General features: G+C 54.2%; 1 protein-coding gene across 1 annotated transcript in view; it reads left to right on the top strand.

Moving 5' to 3' along the window:
- Nucleotides 1-2,043: 2,043 nt before the first annotated feature.
- The window catches only part of IFFO2 (intermediate filament family orphan 2), a 33,517-nt gene continuing 18,042 nt past the window's right edge, over nucleotides 2,044-17,518 (top strand). The window contains exon 1 of the mRNA XM_069948141.1: nucleotides 2,044-2,662. Within this exon, the coding sequence (XP_069804242.1) occupies nucleotides 2,082-2,662 (581 nt within the window). The 5' untranslated portion in view covers nucleotides 2,044-2,081. The remainder of the gene's footprint in view (nucleotides 2,663-17,518) is intronic.

Here is a 17,518-nt window from a genome sequence, read left to right as displayed (position 1 = left end):
CCCTATAGATCACGGTGTACAGTCCGGTCCCCTATAGATCGCTGTCGGTCCCTTGTAGCCGGCTATCGGTCCCCTATAGATGCCGGTGCACAGTCCGGTCCCCTATAGATGCTGGTGCACAGTCTGGTCCCCTATAGATCAGGGTGCACAGTCCGGTCCCCTATAGATCACGGTGCACAGTCCGGTCCCCTATAGATCACGGTGCACAGTCCGGTCCCCTATAGATGCCGGTGCACAGTCCGGTCCCCTATAGATGCCGGTGCACAGTCCGGTCCCCTATAGATGCCGGTGCACAGTCCGGTCCCCTATAGATGCCGCTGCACAGTCCGGTCCCCTATAGATGCCGGTGCACAGTCCGGTCCCCTATAGATGCCGCTGCACAGTCCGGTCCCCTATAGATCACGGTGCACAGTCCGGTCCCCTATAGATGCCGCTGCACAGTCCGCTCCCCTATAGATCAGGGTGCACAGTCCGGTCCCCTATAGATCAGGGTGCACAGTCCGGTCCCCTATAGATGCCGGTGCACAGTCCGGTCCCCTATAGATGCTGGTGCACAGCCCGGTCCCCTATAGATGCCGGTGCACAGTCCGGTCCCCTATAGATGCCGGTGCACAGTCCGGTCCCCTATAGATGCCGGTGCACAGTCCGGTCCCCTATAGATGCCGGTGCACAGTCCGGTCCCCTATAGATGCCGCTGCACAGTCCGGTCCCCTATAGATGCCGCTGCACAGTCCGGTCCCCTATAGATCACGGTGCACAGTCCGGTCCCCTATAGATCACGGTGCACAGTCCGGTCCCCTATAGATGCCGGTGCACAGTCCGGTCCCCTATAGATGCCGGTGCACAGTCCGGTCCCCTATAGATGCCGGTGCACAGTCCGGTCCCCTATAGATGCCGCTGCACAGTCCGGTCCCCTATAGATCACGGTGCACAGTCCGGTCCCCTATAGATGCCGGTGCACAGTACGGTCCCCTATAGATGCTGGTGCACAGTCCGGTCCCCTATAGATGCTGGTGGACAGTACGGTCCCCTATAGATCAGGGTGCACAGTCCGGTCCCCTATAGATGCTGGTGGACAGTACGGTCCCCTATAGATCAGGGTGCACAGTCCGGTCTCCTATAGATCAGGGTGCACAGTCCGGTCCCCTATAGATCAGGGTGCACAGTCCGGTCCCCTATAGATCACGGTGCACAGTCCGGTCCCCTATAGATCGCGGTGCACAGTCCGGTCCCCTATAGATGCCGGTGCACAGTCCGGTCCCCTATAGATGCCGGTGCACAGTCCGGTCCCCTATAGATGCCGCTGCACAGTCCGGTCCCCTATAGATGCCGCTGCACAGTCCGGTCCCCTATAGATCACGGTGCACAGTCCGGTCCCCTATAGATCACGGTGCACAGTCCGGTCCCCTATAGATGCCGGTGCACAGTCCGGTCCCCTATAGATGCCGGTGCACAGTCCGGTCCCCTATAGATGCCGGTGCACAGTCCGGTCCCCTATAGATGCCGCTGCACAGTCCGGTCCCCTATAGATGCCGCTGCACAGTCCGGTCCCCTATAGATCACGGTGCACAGTCCGGTCCCCTATAGATGCCGCTGCACAGTCCGGTCCCCTATAGATCACGGTGCACAGTCCGGTCCCCTATAGATGCCGGTGCACAGTACGGTCCCCTATAGATGCTGGTGCACAGTCCGGTCCCCTATAGATGCCGGTGCACTGTCCGGTCCCCTATAGATGCCGGTGCACAGTCCGGTCCCCTATAGATGCCGGTGCACAGTCCGGTCCCCTATAGATGCCGGTGCACAGTCCGGTCCCCTATAGATCAGGGTGCACAGTCCGGTCCCCTATAGATCACGGTGCACAGTCCGGTCCCCTATAGATCACGGTGCACAGTCCGGTCCCCTATAGATCGCTGCCGGTCCCCGGTCACAGTCCCGCTTCCCTCCGTTGCTCGCAGCATCCTCGGCCGCTGATGTCACCGGGAGGGGCGGCCGCTCCGCGCTATAGGGCGTGCCTGTTACCGGGGGCGGCGTGTACATAGCGCAGCCTCCGCCGCCGCCGCTCACCGCCATGGACGTGCCTTATGCAGCAGCCGCATAGGAGCCGCCTGTGTTCCCGGCAGTCGCCGCCGATGACCGGCAGGATGATGAACTCGGCCATCTTCGGGGACATGATGCGGGAGCTGGAGCCTCCGCTGTCCCCGGGAGCCGCCGCCTCCCCCGTTACTCTGGCGCTGCGGAATGACTTGGGCTCCAACATCCACGTCCTGAAGACTCTGAACGTGCGGTTCCGCTGCTTCCTGGCCAAAGTGCACGAGCTGGAGCGGCGGAACCGGCTGCTGGAGAAGCAGCTGCAACAGGAGTACGCGGAGCGGCGGGAGGAGCGGAGGCTGCGGAACAAAACCTTCCACCGGGACACCGGCACCCAGACCGAGCCGCTCAACGCCAACCAGCTGCCGCGCTACAGCCGCCTACCGGGCACCATCTGGAGCTACACCCACGTGCGGCGCACCGGCGGCGGCCTGGAGACCCTGCACGGACCGGGGGTGTCATGGACTCATCCGGACGGGGTCGGGGTCCAGATCGACACCATCACCCCGGAGATCCGCGCCCTGTATAACGTGCTGGCCAAGGTGAAGCGGGAGCGCGACGAGTACCGGAGAAAGTAAGTGTCTGTATACCGGGCCGGATGGACGGCTGTATAGCGGGTGTATATGGGATACAGATGGACGGCTGTATACCGGGGGTATATAGGATACAGAGGGACGGCTGTATACCGGGGGTATATAGGATACAGGGCCAGGGGTATACCGGGGGTATATGGGATACAGATGGGCGGCTGTATACCGGGGGTATATAGGATACAGAGGGACGGCTGTATACCGGGGGTATATAGGATACAGGGACAGGTGTATATGGGATACAGGGCCGGATGGACGGGGGTATACCGGGGGTATATAGGATACAGATGGGCGGCTGTATACCGGGGGTATATAGGATACAGGTGGGCGGCTGTATACCGGGGGTATATAGGATACAGATGGGCGGCTGTATACCGGGGGTATATAGGATACAGATGGGCGGCTGTATACCGGGGGTATATAGGATACAGATGGGCGGCTGTATACCGGGGGTATATAGGATACAGATGGGCGGCTGTATACCGGGGGTATATAGGATACAGATGGGCGGCTGTATACCGGGGGTATATAGGATACAGATGGGCGGCTGTATACCGGGGGTATATAGGATACAGATGGGCGGCTGTATACCGGGGGTATATAGGATACAGATGGGCGGCTGTATACCGGGGGTATATAGGATACAGATGGGCGGCTGTATAGCGGGGGTATATAGGATACAGATGGGCGGCTATATACCGGGGGTATATAGGATACAGATGGACGGCTGTATAGCGGGGGTATATAGGATACAGATGGACGGCTGTATAGCGGGGGTATATAGGATACAGGGACAGGTGTATACCGGGGGTATATGGGATACAGGGCCAGGGGTATATAGAAACTGTATGGAAACTGTATATAGTGTATGGATGCTGTCAGTATATAATATATAGAGGGCTGTATAGTGTGTAGGTGTGTAGGGTTAGGCCAGGCTGTGCATTGCTTATAGAGAATGTATATGGATGCTGTCAGTATGGAGGGGCGTATATAATATATCTATATATCTCTATCTCTGTAGATCAGTTTAGGGTATAAAATATACCTATTAATCCCCTCAGATCATTGGGTTTATTATCTAATATTCCATATATAACGGCCGGTATGATCATTAAATCCTGACTATTAGAGTTTGATGATAGGATTATTATAGTGTGTGTGTATATAGATATATAGGCTTCTATCCTGTACATGGAGGCTGTCAGTATGGAGGTGTATACGGCTGCTGTCAGTATGGAGGTGTATACGGGTGCTGTCAGTATGGAGGTGTATACGGGTGCTGTCAGTATGGAGGTGTATACGGGTGCTGTCAGTATGGAGGTGTATACGGGTGCTTGTCAGTATGGAGGTGTATACGGGTGCTTGTCAGTATGGAGGTGTATACAGGTGCTGTCAGTATGGAGGTGTATACGGCTGCTGTCAGTATGGAGGTGTATACGGCTGCTGTCAGTATGGAGGTGTATACGGCTGCTGTCAGTATGGAGGTGTATACGGCTGCTGTCAGTATGGAGGTGTATACGGGTGCTGTCAGTATGGAGGTGTATACGGGTGCTTGTCAGTATGGAGGTGTATACAGGTGCTGTCAGTATGGAGGTGTATACGGCTGCTGTCAGTATGGAGGTGTATACGGCTGCTGTCAGTATGGAGGTGTATACGGCTGCTGTCAGTATGGAGGTGTATACGGCTGCTGTCAGTGTGGAGGTGTATAGTATACAGCTGCTGTCAGTGTGGAGGTGTATAGTATACGGCTGCTGTCAGTTTGGAGGTGTATACGAGTGCTGTCAGTATGGAGGTGTATAGTATACGGCTGCTGTCAGTATGGAGGTGTACTTGGTGTCATGTGACTCCCATCATCCTGTCTGTCAGCCCTGCCACCATAGAGCCGGTGCGGTGGTCGTGGTGTTACCGGACGCTCCCCCCACCACCTGCCGCTCTTCTCCCTGTGATTATTCCTGGATTTCTTCCTCCTCTTGTACATATTTGGGATCTGTCAGTCGCGCCTCGTCCCGGGGACACAGCTGCTGCGCCGCCTCTTCTCAGGATTTCTGTTAACCCTTGATTGCCCAGAGGCTCATATATACCTACTAATCAGTGATGATAGATGCTGTGAGGTTCAGAGGTCTGGGAGAGCCGGATGACCTCCCTCTACTGTATGTGGCCCTAAGGTCGCTGTCAGGGCCCCGGGGTCACAGGCAAAGAAGTTGGAGAGAAACAAAGTTCAGGCTGAAGCAGCTCGCGGGATCGGCCGAAATAGCAGTGGTTTATAGCGGCGGTCAGTCCACCTCTGGATAGTGCCGCCCCTCCCCCGTCAGCCTGTTGCCGCGGGCCTCCCGCACATCTCCCTGCTCTGACTAATAGTACTGGGGACTATGGAGAGAGCTTGTCCTGGGGGCCCTATGTTCTGGGTCCAGGCTGCAGGGGGGCCCCCACATGGCGGCGGGGTTCTCCCCAGGAGGCTGCTGGTCCGGACATTACGTCTCCAGCTTTTGGCTTTGATATCAGAGACTTTAATACTTTGTGCAAACAGTCGTCTCTGACTGCCTGAGCGATCACACAGGAACGGCCGCGGACACTGGGCCCCGAGGATCCCCCCCCCCTCCCCCGATCTCCCCTAGGATGATCACCATATTATGGCTGCATCCATGTTTTCCAGGACTCCCCCGGGGCGGCATCCAACTCCCCCGGCTTCTGGTGATGCTCGGACTCCACGATGCTCGGAGTATGGCGCAAGGTGCGGGGGGTATGGCGGCTCCTGGGACCTCCTATCTGACCCCCTGTGAGGTGCGGGGGGGTGGGGGGTGGTGAGGGGGATGGCGGCTCCTGGGACCTCCTATCTGACCCCCTGTGAGGTGCGTGGGGGGGGGGGGGGGGATGGCGGCTCCTGGGACCTGAGGTTGTGTATTCCCCCAGTGACTGTGGGCTGTACATTCCGGACTGCTGATACTTCTAACATTCCCCGTATTAGGACAGGACGTCCGGTCTGTGGCCGTGCTCGGGTCTCAGTCTCCCTGTTGGGAATCGTGTATCTCCCGCAGTGTTGGGCGTTCTTGCTGCGGCCCCATCACTGGTCACTCACATTTACCTTGCTAATTTTTTTGCTCCCACATAGTCACCAGATCCCCCCCCCCCCCCCCAGTCAGCATTGTTACCCCCGGTATTCCCCACACCTGTGTGTGTGTGTGTGTTTGTTTTTTCTTTTTTGTAAATCACCTGACGGCGGTTTTATTGTTATGACCGACCAGTGTGCGATCCCTTTAAGTGTCCTTCTGGCGGCACCACCCTCGCTTTAGCGTCATGACTTGTTGTGACTGGGCAGATGCCGGGTTGGGCGGTGAGGACATTCTTGGAATATTTTCTGGCCTGTCATCTTGCCGTCCCCCCTCCCAGCATGCACAGCTGGTCATATCTCTCCTATCGTCCTGTCCACCTACTAAATAAATGTTATGACGCAGTATAAATAGAGGCGGCGGGCGAAGCGCAGAGATTTTGTTACGCTGCCGCCGCCCTCGCTGCTCCGTGGAGAAGGATTAGAGATCCCACTGCTGCCCGGTGCAGGACGTTTCACCTCATCCCCGTCCTTACAGGAAGTCGCACCAGTTACTTAGACCCAGTGTAGGTTATATTATTATAGATTTATAGCAGAGCTCCAAGTGCGGTGCCTAGAGCGGAGACTGACAAAACCAGCCACCACTAGAGGGAGCTGTGGAGCTCACTGCATACAGTCTGTTGTGGGGTTTTGTGGTTACCTGTAGTTTTATCATTTCTATGTCTGTATCAGGATGAGGACCTATGGTCACTATAGAGCAGGGATGGGGACCCCTCCATCATGCCTTGGCCGCCGCGGCTTCCCCATTTCTGCTGTAGAGGGAGACTCTGGGACATATTATCCATATCATTTTGGCCCTGATGACTATTCACATTGTGGACGTCATTCAGGAGCGAGGGAGAGCCGGATGTCCACTCACTGGAGAGCTGTAAAGTTGGTGGCCTGACTGCCATCTCATGTGTGTGGGGGTCTGGAGGGGGCGGGGAGTCTGTCAGGGGTATCGGCTTCTCTCCATGTTTTCTTGGTTATATAATATGGGTCACTGACTTGTTTAGGGACCTGACAGTTCAGGCTCCAGGATGTGTTTACATGGGACTGCTTGCTTTCTGACTCTTTATGGTGTCTGGTGTTTACAAAAATGCTGCATTGCCCGACCCTGAACAGGTTGAGCGGGTCTCATGTTTGCCCCCCACCCGCTCCAGACACCTGATTTATTATACAGGAAGCCTGCGCAGGCTGCCCCGAGGCCACAGCATCTGCCGGTATTTCTGATGATCTCCGCTGAGCGACCTGAGGTGAAGGCCCCACCGCTTATTGGTGACATTCTATTAGGATAAAGCAGCACAGGACTTGTCACCATCTTGTTGCAGCTGTCCACAGTGGACGAGGTGGCAGGTTACAGTGACGGAACTCCAGCTCTGCCGGGATTCCTGTGCGGCTGTACTCATAGATGTTTGTGTGGCATAGAACTGACCATCACCCAGCGGTCACCAGAAATCCGTCCCGGGTGGGCTTCTAGACCCAGTGACTTCTGAGTCGCAACACAACTAAACTTTCATATAGTGTACCTGTCGTTACAACTTTCACAATGCAAATCAACAGTAAATGTGATATAAAGCAAGTTTGTAATTAACATTTATTTATTTATTTTTGTTATCCTGCTGTAAAACAAAGCTGAACTTACCCCAAATCCAGGTCCTGAAGGCAGCTATATAACCGCTATACTTACTGTATCCATGGCCAGTCTCCTGAAGGCAGCTATATAACAGCTATACTTACTGTATCCAGGTCCAGTCTCCTGAAGGCAGCTATACTTGCTGTATCCAGGTCCAACCTCCTGAAGACAGCTATATAACAGCTATACTTACTGTATCCAGGTCCAGTCTCCTGAAGGCAGCTATATAACAGCTATACTTACTGTATCCAGGTCCAGTCTCCTGAAGGCTGCTATATAACAGCTATACTTACTGTTCCAGGTCCAGTCTCCTGAAGGCTGCTATATAACAGCTATACTTACTGTATCCAGGTCCAATCTCCTGAAGGCTGCTATATAACAGCTATACTTACTGTATACAGGTACAGTCTCCTGAAGGCTGCTATATACCAGCTATACTTACTGTATCCAGGTCCAGTCTCCTGAAGGCTGCTATATAACAGCTATACTTACTGTATCCAGGTCCAATCTCCTGAAGGCAGCTATATAACAGCTATACTTACTGTATGCAGGCCCAGCCTCCTGAAGGCAGCTATATAACAGCTATACTTACTGTATCCAGGTCCAGTCTCCTGAAGGCTGCTATATAACAGCTATACTTACTGTATCCAGGTCCAGTCTCCTGAGGGCAGCTATATAACAGCTATACTTACTGTATCCAGGTCCAGTCTCCTGAAGGCAGCTATATAACAGCTATACTTACTGTATCCAGGTCCAGTCTCCTGAAGGCAGTTTTTCTGACTTCCGGCCAGTACAGAGTCCCGGCTCAGTGTGTCCATCAGTCACATGACTGGCTTCTCTGTGAGCGCTCCGATGACCTGGGAAACACTGGACTTCCTGTTTTCTTTTTTTTTTTTTTTTTTTTTTTTTAGTTTTCTAAAAAACATTAATGAATATAAATTGCAAACTTGTTTTATATCACATCTACTTTTGGTTTGGATTTTGAAAGGTATAATGGCAGGTACACTTTCACTGCATTGAACTGGCATGAATTAAAGGGCCGGTAGTAACCCTATGGTCAGTGGCTTATTACGATGCGTTCCCCTCCCCCGCTCCGGATTCCCAGCAGTCCACATATCCGCTCTTAATTCCATTAAAGCGTCTGGATTTGTTCCTGATTTTATTACGTCTCTTTAGTCTATTAATTTGAGGTTTTATGACTGAGTTTGTCCGTTTTTGGGATGGTTTTTATTACTATGTTTCTCTTGGCTCCGCCCACCGCTCAGTCTTCTCTGTATAGCCGATAATTCCCTGCGATTTGGTGACCGACGATGGAGGTTCATTGTTCCATTGATAAAGTTTCGATATCCTCTACATATTCAGTAACAATCACTTCGGGATTGACTGCACGATATCCGTAATGGAGACCCATCCACGCTGAGGTCATGTGATTGCCTTATCCTTTGCTGTAGTGCAGTAAAGTGGTGGTCACATGGGATGGAGGATGGCGGTGTGTCCCTGTCGCTGTGTACACATTTGATTATTAGAATAATGTGATGCTGGACGGTGAGAGAAGTGTAAAGGCCAAAGCCAGGAAGAGACTATGAACAGAGAACAGGGCATAAAGGAAAGACTGAGATTTCTCCTCTTCTCGCATCCATTCCTGGCTTTGGCTGCAATAATCTGTCAGATAATCTGTCTAATAGGACCTTAAACTCTTGTTCCCATTGGGACTGACCGCTGTATGTGGAGCAATGATCCCCCAACGTGAGGGTCTCCAGCTACTGCAGAACTACAACTCCCATCATCCTGACTCCCATTAGAGCAGTGTTCTCACCATCTGTGCTAGACCTGTGGTGGTCAGGGCATGCTGGGAGTTGTGGTTTTGCAGCAGTCAGGGATCACGGCATATTGTCTCTCTTGAGTAGCAGATGGGGCGCCCCGCGATGTGTGACTACGGTTCCTGTGACTTTACTCGCCTCGTTGCCTCTAATACCTGACGATTAAAGGGATTATCCAGCGCTACAAAAACATGGCCACTTCCCCCTCTCTTGTCTCCAGATTGGGTGGGGTTTCAAACTCAGTTCCATTGAAGTAAATGGAGCTTAATTGCAAACCGCACCTGACCTGGAGACAAGAGAGGGGGAAAAGTGGCCGTGTTTTTGTAGGGCTGGATAATCCCTTTAAGGGGATCTCTTCTTCCTCTTCCAGCAGGGAAGGGTTAATAGTCCCCACCTGTCTCTGAGGCACCATGAAGGAATGCACCATGTTAACTACGTGGGTGCCGACAGGCTTTCACTTGCGGATGAGAGGGGTGATGACCTCATTGGTTATGGGGGTGTCTGTACATGTGTCTGTGCCCACAGGGGAACATTCTATAGAGTGTAAGCTCTGGTGCCAAGCTTCTCGCCCTGCCCGTCATGTGGCCGTTCTCTCCTTCTTAGTAATCTGAGTAAAGGTTCATTGAGCGCACCGCCTCCTCCTCCACCAGCATCAGGGGTCACCTTCATCATCCTCAGCTACGACCCAGTCCTGAGAGCTGCATGACTATATACCGTGCATGTGACCTGTATACCATGCATGTGACCTGTATACTGTGTATATAGCTTGTATTCTGCATGTGTATGTGTATATATTTGTTCCTCACTATCAGGCGGGGGTCTGTCCTTTAGCTCTTCCTCTGGGTCGGGCCCTTGTTCTGGAGGGTTCATTGCAGTTTTTGTATTTTCGGTCATTGCCCCCGAGACCTCCGCCATCTCTATAAATGTAAACATTGCAGAGCGAAGTCCTGGGGGGTAGGAGCTGCCTGACTGTATACAGCTGTGTAGAGGTCACCAGAGGGTCCCCCGCCCCCCCGCTCGCCATGCTGCGTCACCACGTTTCCTGCCTCCGTATGAGACATTATTATTCACTCTCCACATAATAGACCTGTAGATGGATCACGGCCAGAAGAACAATGTAATAACAGGACTATTCCCCCATCATTGTGAGCAACTTCCTGTGCTACACAGCATTCTGTGCTACTACTGCCTGATATCCCCCTCTAAGTATGTGACTACATCTGCCTCCCCTTCCGATATGTGACTACTCCCTGATATCCCCCTCTAAGTATGTGACTACTCCCTGATATCCCCCCCCATGTGTGACTACTCCCTGATATCTCCCCCCCCCCCCCCCCCCCCATGTGTGACCACTCCTGCCATCTGCCTGCCCTGTGTTTCTTTCCCCTGACATTGTTCTTGGATCCTGGCACGCAGACCCCCCCCCCCTCTGTATATTAAGGCGGTGGCAGCAGTGGTGGCGGTGAGATTGCAGCATTGCAGAGTGACACGGGCTGAGCGGTTTTCCTGTGTCAGCGCTATTGTCAGGAATTAGCAGTCAGGTCGAAGCATCTTAAAGCTGCAGCGCCGTCGGGGTGGGGGCTCTGGTTTGGGGCGAGGGTGGCTGGGGGGGCTCTGGCTTGGGGTCTTGGTGCCGGTGGGGCTTTGGTTCCAGGTGGGGGCTCTGGTTTGGGGTGAGGGTGGCTGGGGGCGGGGCTTTGATTTGGGGGCGGCTGGGGGGTCTCTGGTTTCAGGTGGGGGCTCTGGTTTGGTGTGGGGACGGCTGGGGGGGCTCTGGTTCCAGGTGGGGGCAGGTGGGGGCTCTGGTTTGGTGTGGGGACGGCTGGGGGGGCTCTGGTTCCAGGTGGGGGCAGGTGGGGGCTCTGGTTTGGGTTGGGGGCGCCCATGGGGTTCTGGTTTGGGTTGGGGGCGCCCGTGGGGTTCTGGTTTGGGTTGGGGGCGCCCGTGGGGCTCTGGTTTGGGTTGGGGGCGCCCGTGGGGCTCTGGTTTGGGTTGGGGGCGCCCGTGGGGCTCTGGTTTGGGTTGGGGGCGCCCGTGGGGCTCTGGTTTGGGTTGGGGGCGCCCGTGGGGCTCTGGTTCCAGGTGGGGGTGGGTGGGGGCTCTGGTTCCAGGTGGGGGTGGGTGGGGGCTCTGGTTTGGGCCGCCGTGGGGCTCTGGCTCCGGGTGGGGGCGGCCGTGGGGCTCTGGTTTGGGCTGGGGGCGGCCGTGGGGCTCTGGTTCCAGGTGGGGGTGGGGGCTCTGGTTCCTGGTGGGGGCGGCCGTGGGGCTCTGGTTCCTGGTGGGGGCGGCCGTGGGGCTCTGGCTCCGGGTGGGGGCGGCCGTGGGGCTCTGGCTCCGGGTGGGGGCGGCCGTGGGGCTCTGGTTCCGGGTGGGGGCGGCCGTGGGGCTCTGGTTCCGGGTGGGGGCAGCTTTTGGGCTCTGGTTTGGGGTGGGGGCGTCAGTGGGGCCCTGGTTCCTGATGGTTGGGGTTATCCTTGGTGTATCAGTGGATTTTCTTGGAAATCTTTATGACCTTTTAGTTACATTGTTAAAGGTAAATATGGAACCTTTTTTTCCAAAAGTCACCCAGCAATGTTTGTGTACAAGTGTGCGGTGGCCATGGCGATGGTGATGTCATCAGTAGGTGACGGATTACCATTCCGCTAGCCTGGCCTGAATGGCCCATTGAGTCCCCTGAATGCGGTGAATAGCCCTCGCTCCTTTCTGTGTGTTTTACTGGATGAACTTTCGCCCCTTTTGTCCTGTGGAATTTGCTTTCTTTCGTCTTTGTCGCAGGATTCCCAGACGGATCTTGTGTCAGAAGCTTAGGGTGGTTCTGCCCCCCTCATCCATAGAAGCAGTGACCCTGGACGGGCGTGCAGTGAGGCCCTGTGGGGTGTGGTGAGGCCGGATACCTGAGCGCTTGATCTGCCCTTAAAAAACATGCGACTTATGTTCCCGCGGTGCGGCTGGGCGTTACTCACTGGATTCTCTTCATTTTTCTAAAACTGCTCTAAGAAATTACAGCTCTGATAAATAGCCTATATACTGACGTATTCCCTGCTGGAAGAACTGTGGTATGGTATCTGTAGGGGGACATGTAATGCACCAATCCCCCCCAGTGCATCCTATGGGGCCCCCCTGCACCAGTCCCCTGCACACGTGCCCCAGTGCAGACTGTAGGGGCCCAGCCGCATCTGATTCCTAGGCCTCCATTATTATGATATATCCTATGGGCACAGTGGGGGAGGGGGATCTTGTATTGGGCATTTGCTGCTGTCAGCTGCCTCTTCTGCTGGCTGTCACATGGCGGCCACATTATGTTGCAAGGATCAATATGACACAGGGAACGTCAGTCTGTCAGGTTGCTGCTTTTTAGCCTCAGTAAAGAGATGAGATCTGTATACACAGATATATACAGAGTGTTCCTTTGCATCTCTATGGCTGTCAGGGCATGCTGGGAGTTGTAGTTTGCAGGGTCTGTCTGACATCCTCCTCCTGGCTCCGGCTGCTGCTGTTTCACTTTGCAGCTCTGCTTCTTCTGATTGGCTCCTGTGTATAAGCAGCAGCTCTGGACAAGTAACCAGTGAAAGGAGGGTCAGCAGCCCGGATAGTCCCTGTACTAGTCAGCAGCGGTGGCGACATCCTGGGATGTGACCTCTTCCATGACCCTTGTCTCCTCTGATCCCCGGATTACAGACGGAGTGGTCATGGTTCCTTATTATAGGAAATGATTCCATGTAGCTGTCATAGGGATGAGAAGGCTTTCCTGTGAGCAGATTCCATTGTTCCATTGTTGGGAAGTGGTGATGAGGAGGATGGAGCATGGGTCTGTATCCTCGCTGTATGCATACGGCTGGGGAGAGATCCTCCCTCAAAACTGCTCTTAGAGGGGTTCCCCTTTAAGCAGATTCCAGTTGTGAGGTTTCGCCCTGATCTCCCGTCCTATAATCTTGCTGCCAGTATAGCGTGCGGATCTGCAGACTATTAAATGCGGCTTTTGTCATATGGCGGCAGGGGAGGGGGGACCCTCGTTCAGCTCTTTGTAGCCTACATGTGATATCATGTTCTGGGTGCTGCTGCGTGACTGATGCCCCCGTTCCCTCAGAACCTGGGGGTAAATCTCACAGATTATCTGTATTTATAGCGGCCCGAAGTTTATTCCCAGGCCCGGCCTTATACGATCCCAGCTCCATTTATACACAGAAGCCGAGCACTTAAAAGAGAACTCCTCTAATAAGCCCTGAGATGTCCATAAGCACATAAAGGGGAACCCCTGAGATAGCTAAAAGGCTGAGCACATAAAGGGAAACCCCTGAGATGTCCAGAAGGCTGAGCACATAAAGGGGAACCCCTGAGATGTCCAGAAGGCTGAGCACATAAAGGGGAACCCCTGAGATGTCCAGAAGGCTGAGCACATAAAGGGGAACCCCTGAGATGTCCAGAAGGCTGAGCACATAAAGGGGAACCCCTGAGATGTCCAGAAGGCTGAGCACATAAAGGGGAACCCCTGAGATGTCCAGAAGGCTGAGCACATAAAGGGGAACCCCTGAGATGTCCAGAAGGCTGAGCACATAAAGGGGAACCCCTGAGATGTCCAGAAGGCTGAGCACATAAAGGGGAACCCCTGAGATGTCCAGAAGGCTGAGCACATAAAGGGGAACCCCTGAGATGTCCAGAAGGCTGAGCACATAAAGGGGAACCCCTGAGATGTCCAGAAGGCTGAGCACATAAAGGGGAACCCCTGAGATGTCCAGAAGGCTGAGCACATAAAGGGGAACCCCTGAGATGTCCAGAAGGCTGAGCACATAAAGGGGAACCCCTGAGATGTCCAGAAGGCTGAGCACATAAAGGGGAACCCCTGAGATGTCCAGAAGGCTGAGCACATAAAGGGGAACCCCTGAGATGTCCAGAAGGCTGAGCACATAAAGGGGAACTCCTGAGATGTCCAGAAGGCTGAGCACATAAAGGGGAACTCCTGAGATGTCCAGAAGGCTGAGCACATAAAGGGGAACCCCTGAGATGTCCAGAAGGCTGAGCACATAAAGGGGAACCCCTGAGATAGCTAAAAGGCTGAGCACATAAAGGGGAACCCCTGAGGGTCCACCGTGTATTGTTGGCTGAGGATTTCTTTCCTGAGGGATTTTCTTGCTCCTCCTGGCACTCGTGTATTTTTCTTCTGGATGATTATTGGAGCATTTTTGGTGCTCCGGTCTGGGGTCACATTAGCGGATCTGTCAGGGGTCACATTAGCGGATCTGTCAGGGGTCACATTAGCGGATCTGTCAGGGGTCACATTAGCGGATCTGTCAGGGGTCACATTAGCGGATCTGTCAGGGGTCACATTAGCGGATCTGTCAGGGGTCACATTAGCGGATCTGTCAGGGGTCACATTAGCGGATCTGTCAGGGGTCACATTAGCGGATCTGTCAGGGGTCACATTAGCGGATCTGTCAGGGGTCACATTAGCGGATCTGTCAGGGGTCACATTAGCGGATCTGTCAGGGGTCACATTAGCGGATCTGTCAGGGGTCACATTAGCGGATCTGTCGGGCTCTGCATGAGATTCGTGCAGCATCTGACCCAGAGACGCTCCTCTGTTGCTTTTCCACAAGGATAAACCATTGATTGATGAGGAGCGCTACAGACCCCCGGCACGGTGCTGCATTATACATGAGCTGCAGCCGCTGACATCACCGAGTCCCGGGTACTCTCTGCCCCGTGTGGCTTCTCTACTGATCAGGAGTTACTGGCAGAATCTCCATATATTGTGTCTCCTCTGTACTGAAGTCAAGACTCCTCTAGTCACACTGGCTGGACCGTCGGGGCCCGCTCTGCGCTCACACTGGCTGGACTGCCGGGCCCGCTCTGCGCGCACACTGGCTGGACCGTCGGCGGGGCCCGCTCTGCGCTCACACTGGCTGGACCGTCGGCGGGGCCCGCTCTGCGCTCACACTGGCTGGACCGTCGGCGGGGCCCGCTCTGCGCTCACACTGGCTGGACCGTCGGCGGGGCCCGCTCTGCGCTCACACTGGCTAGACCGTCGGCGGGGCCCGCTCTGCGCTCACACTGGCTGGACCGTCGGCGGGGCCCGCTCTGCGCTCACACTGGCTGGACCGTCGGCGGGGCCCGCTCTGCGCTCACACTGGCTGGACCGTCGGCGGGGCCCGCTCTGCGCTCACACTGGCTGGACCGTCGGCGGGGCCCGCTCTGCGCTCACACTGGCTGGACCGTCGGCGGGGCCCGCTCTGCGCTCACACTGGCTGGACCGTCGGCGGGGCCCGCTCTGCGCTCACACTGGCTGGACCGTCGGGGCCAACTTAGACCTGTAACTCCAGATGAGCATGATGGCCTGTCCCGCAGCGTATGCAGCAGTTATTTTGCTCTGCTGATCAGTGAACCTGTGACGTCATTGCTCCCTTCCTGCTATATGGGATGATCAGTGACTGGATGACATCATCGCTCCCCTGCGGTGACCTCATGTTACAGTAATACATACAGTAACGCCATCTGTGACAAATCCTCGTCTATAATCGCTGGACAATTAAGTTTTAATCCATCAGAAGGTTGTGAAGACGCCCTGCGGGCGAGGAGGAGCGGCGGCGGTACTTGTCTCCACACACCCCAATGCTTATAAAAGTCAGGTAACTCATGTCAGCGCTGCCAGGCCGGATATCAGATCAGAGATCAGAGGCTATAATGACACTGAGATTATATAGGCAAATTCTGAGGAAAATGATTTATACTTAAAGGGACAGTCCCGGCCAGGGGTGTAATGTGTCCTTAGACTTCTGTAATTGTCTGTCTGTGGATCCCTAGTGTCCCCCAACCTGCAGAACTATAACTACCAGCATGTCCTGACAGCTTACAGCTCTGGGGCAGCAGCTGGATGATTGGGTGGTGTGCGCTGTGTTCTGATTGGCTGTTGGATCGCCCCCAGGTCCCATAGACATAAGGCAGGTCAGACAATGCTCCTGTAATGGACTGTCTGGATGATCGGATACCTCGGTGGTCTCTGTATCACTCTGCACCTCTCCTTAGATACGCAGTGCTGTGTGGGTGCAGCGCCCTGTATGTCGCTCGCTGAGGAGCTGCGCAGTGTGCCAGGGCCGCTGTGTATGGAGGATCTGATGTCGTCATGTTTTCCCTGATCCCACATATAGAATCCACCCGGCTGCATATTTCTGAATCCACCTCATGGAACATTGTCCTGAAGAAGAGCAGACTCTCCAGACCTGGAGCTGACGACTCCTTAAAGGGGAACACACAGAATATTGGAGCTGTTATCCCCCCCCCCCCAATATACACACAGATGGATCCGCGTATAATGAAGAGTTCTGCTAATAAACCTGCTCTAGTTCCTCAGTGCTCAGGATCTCTGCTTGCTGCCTAATGGTCCTTCTACACGGAACAATTAATCGTTCCAATTTGCACGATAACGATCGAATTCGAACGATCAAACGACGAGCAAGAAATCGTTCATTTTGATCTTTCAATGAACTTTCAACATGTTCTCAAATCATCGTTGATCGTTTGCAAAAAATTCGCAGATCGTTCAGTGTAAACGATCTTTCACCGATTTCCCCTGTGTGAGAGGCTTAAACGATCGCGACCTTTCTGTACAATGTATCGTTCCGTCTAAACGCTGATCGTTATAAAAAAAACATCGTTCATTCAAAATCGTTAATCGTGCGATCAGGCGAATTATCGCTCCGTGTAAAAGTACCATAACATTCCTGGTCCTATTACACAGCTGATGGGCTGTTACAATGTATCAGTGTAGACTGACAGCATCACAGCCTTGTATAGGACTCTGCTCTCCAGCCTGCTGCTGTCAGGGCAAGCTGGGAGTTGTAGTTCTGCAGCAGCTGTCGTGCACGCTGGGAGTTGTAGTTCTGCCGCAGCAGCTGTCGGGCACGCTGGGAGTTGTAGTTCTGCCGCAGCAGCTGTCGTGCACGCTGGGAGTTGTAGTTCTGCAGCAGCAGCTGTCGTGCACGCTGGGAGTTGTAGTTCTGCAGCAGCTGTTGTGCACGCTGGGAGTTGTAGTTCTGCAGCAGTTGTCAGGCCTGCTGGGAGTTGTGACCTGACATCTGCTGCTGCAGAACTACATGTTAGGGAGCTGTGATGTAGACCATCCTCTCTCCTGCTGCTACACTGTAACAAACCCTCAGCTGTGTCGGCTCACAGACCATATGATATCACAGCGAGTCTCTGTAATATGTCGGGCTGCTCTGGATACAACGTCTTGTAGCTTTATAATCTTCTTCTTTGGCACAAACTGAGGAAATGTCGGGGTGCTGAACCTGCGGCGGAGGAAGTG

The sequence above is a fragment of the Dendropsophus ebraccatus genome, chromosome 12, assembly GCF_027789765.1.
Source record: "Dendropsophus ebraccatus isolate aDenEbr1 chromosome 12, aDenEbr1.pat, whole genome shotgun sequence".
Taxonomy (NCBI): Eukaryota; Metazoa; Chordata; class Amphibia; order Anura; family Hylidae; genus Dendropsophus; species Dendropsophus ebraccatus.
This window is presented reverse-complemented; position numbering and strand designations above follow the sequence as displayed.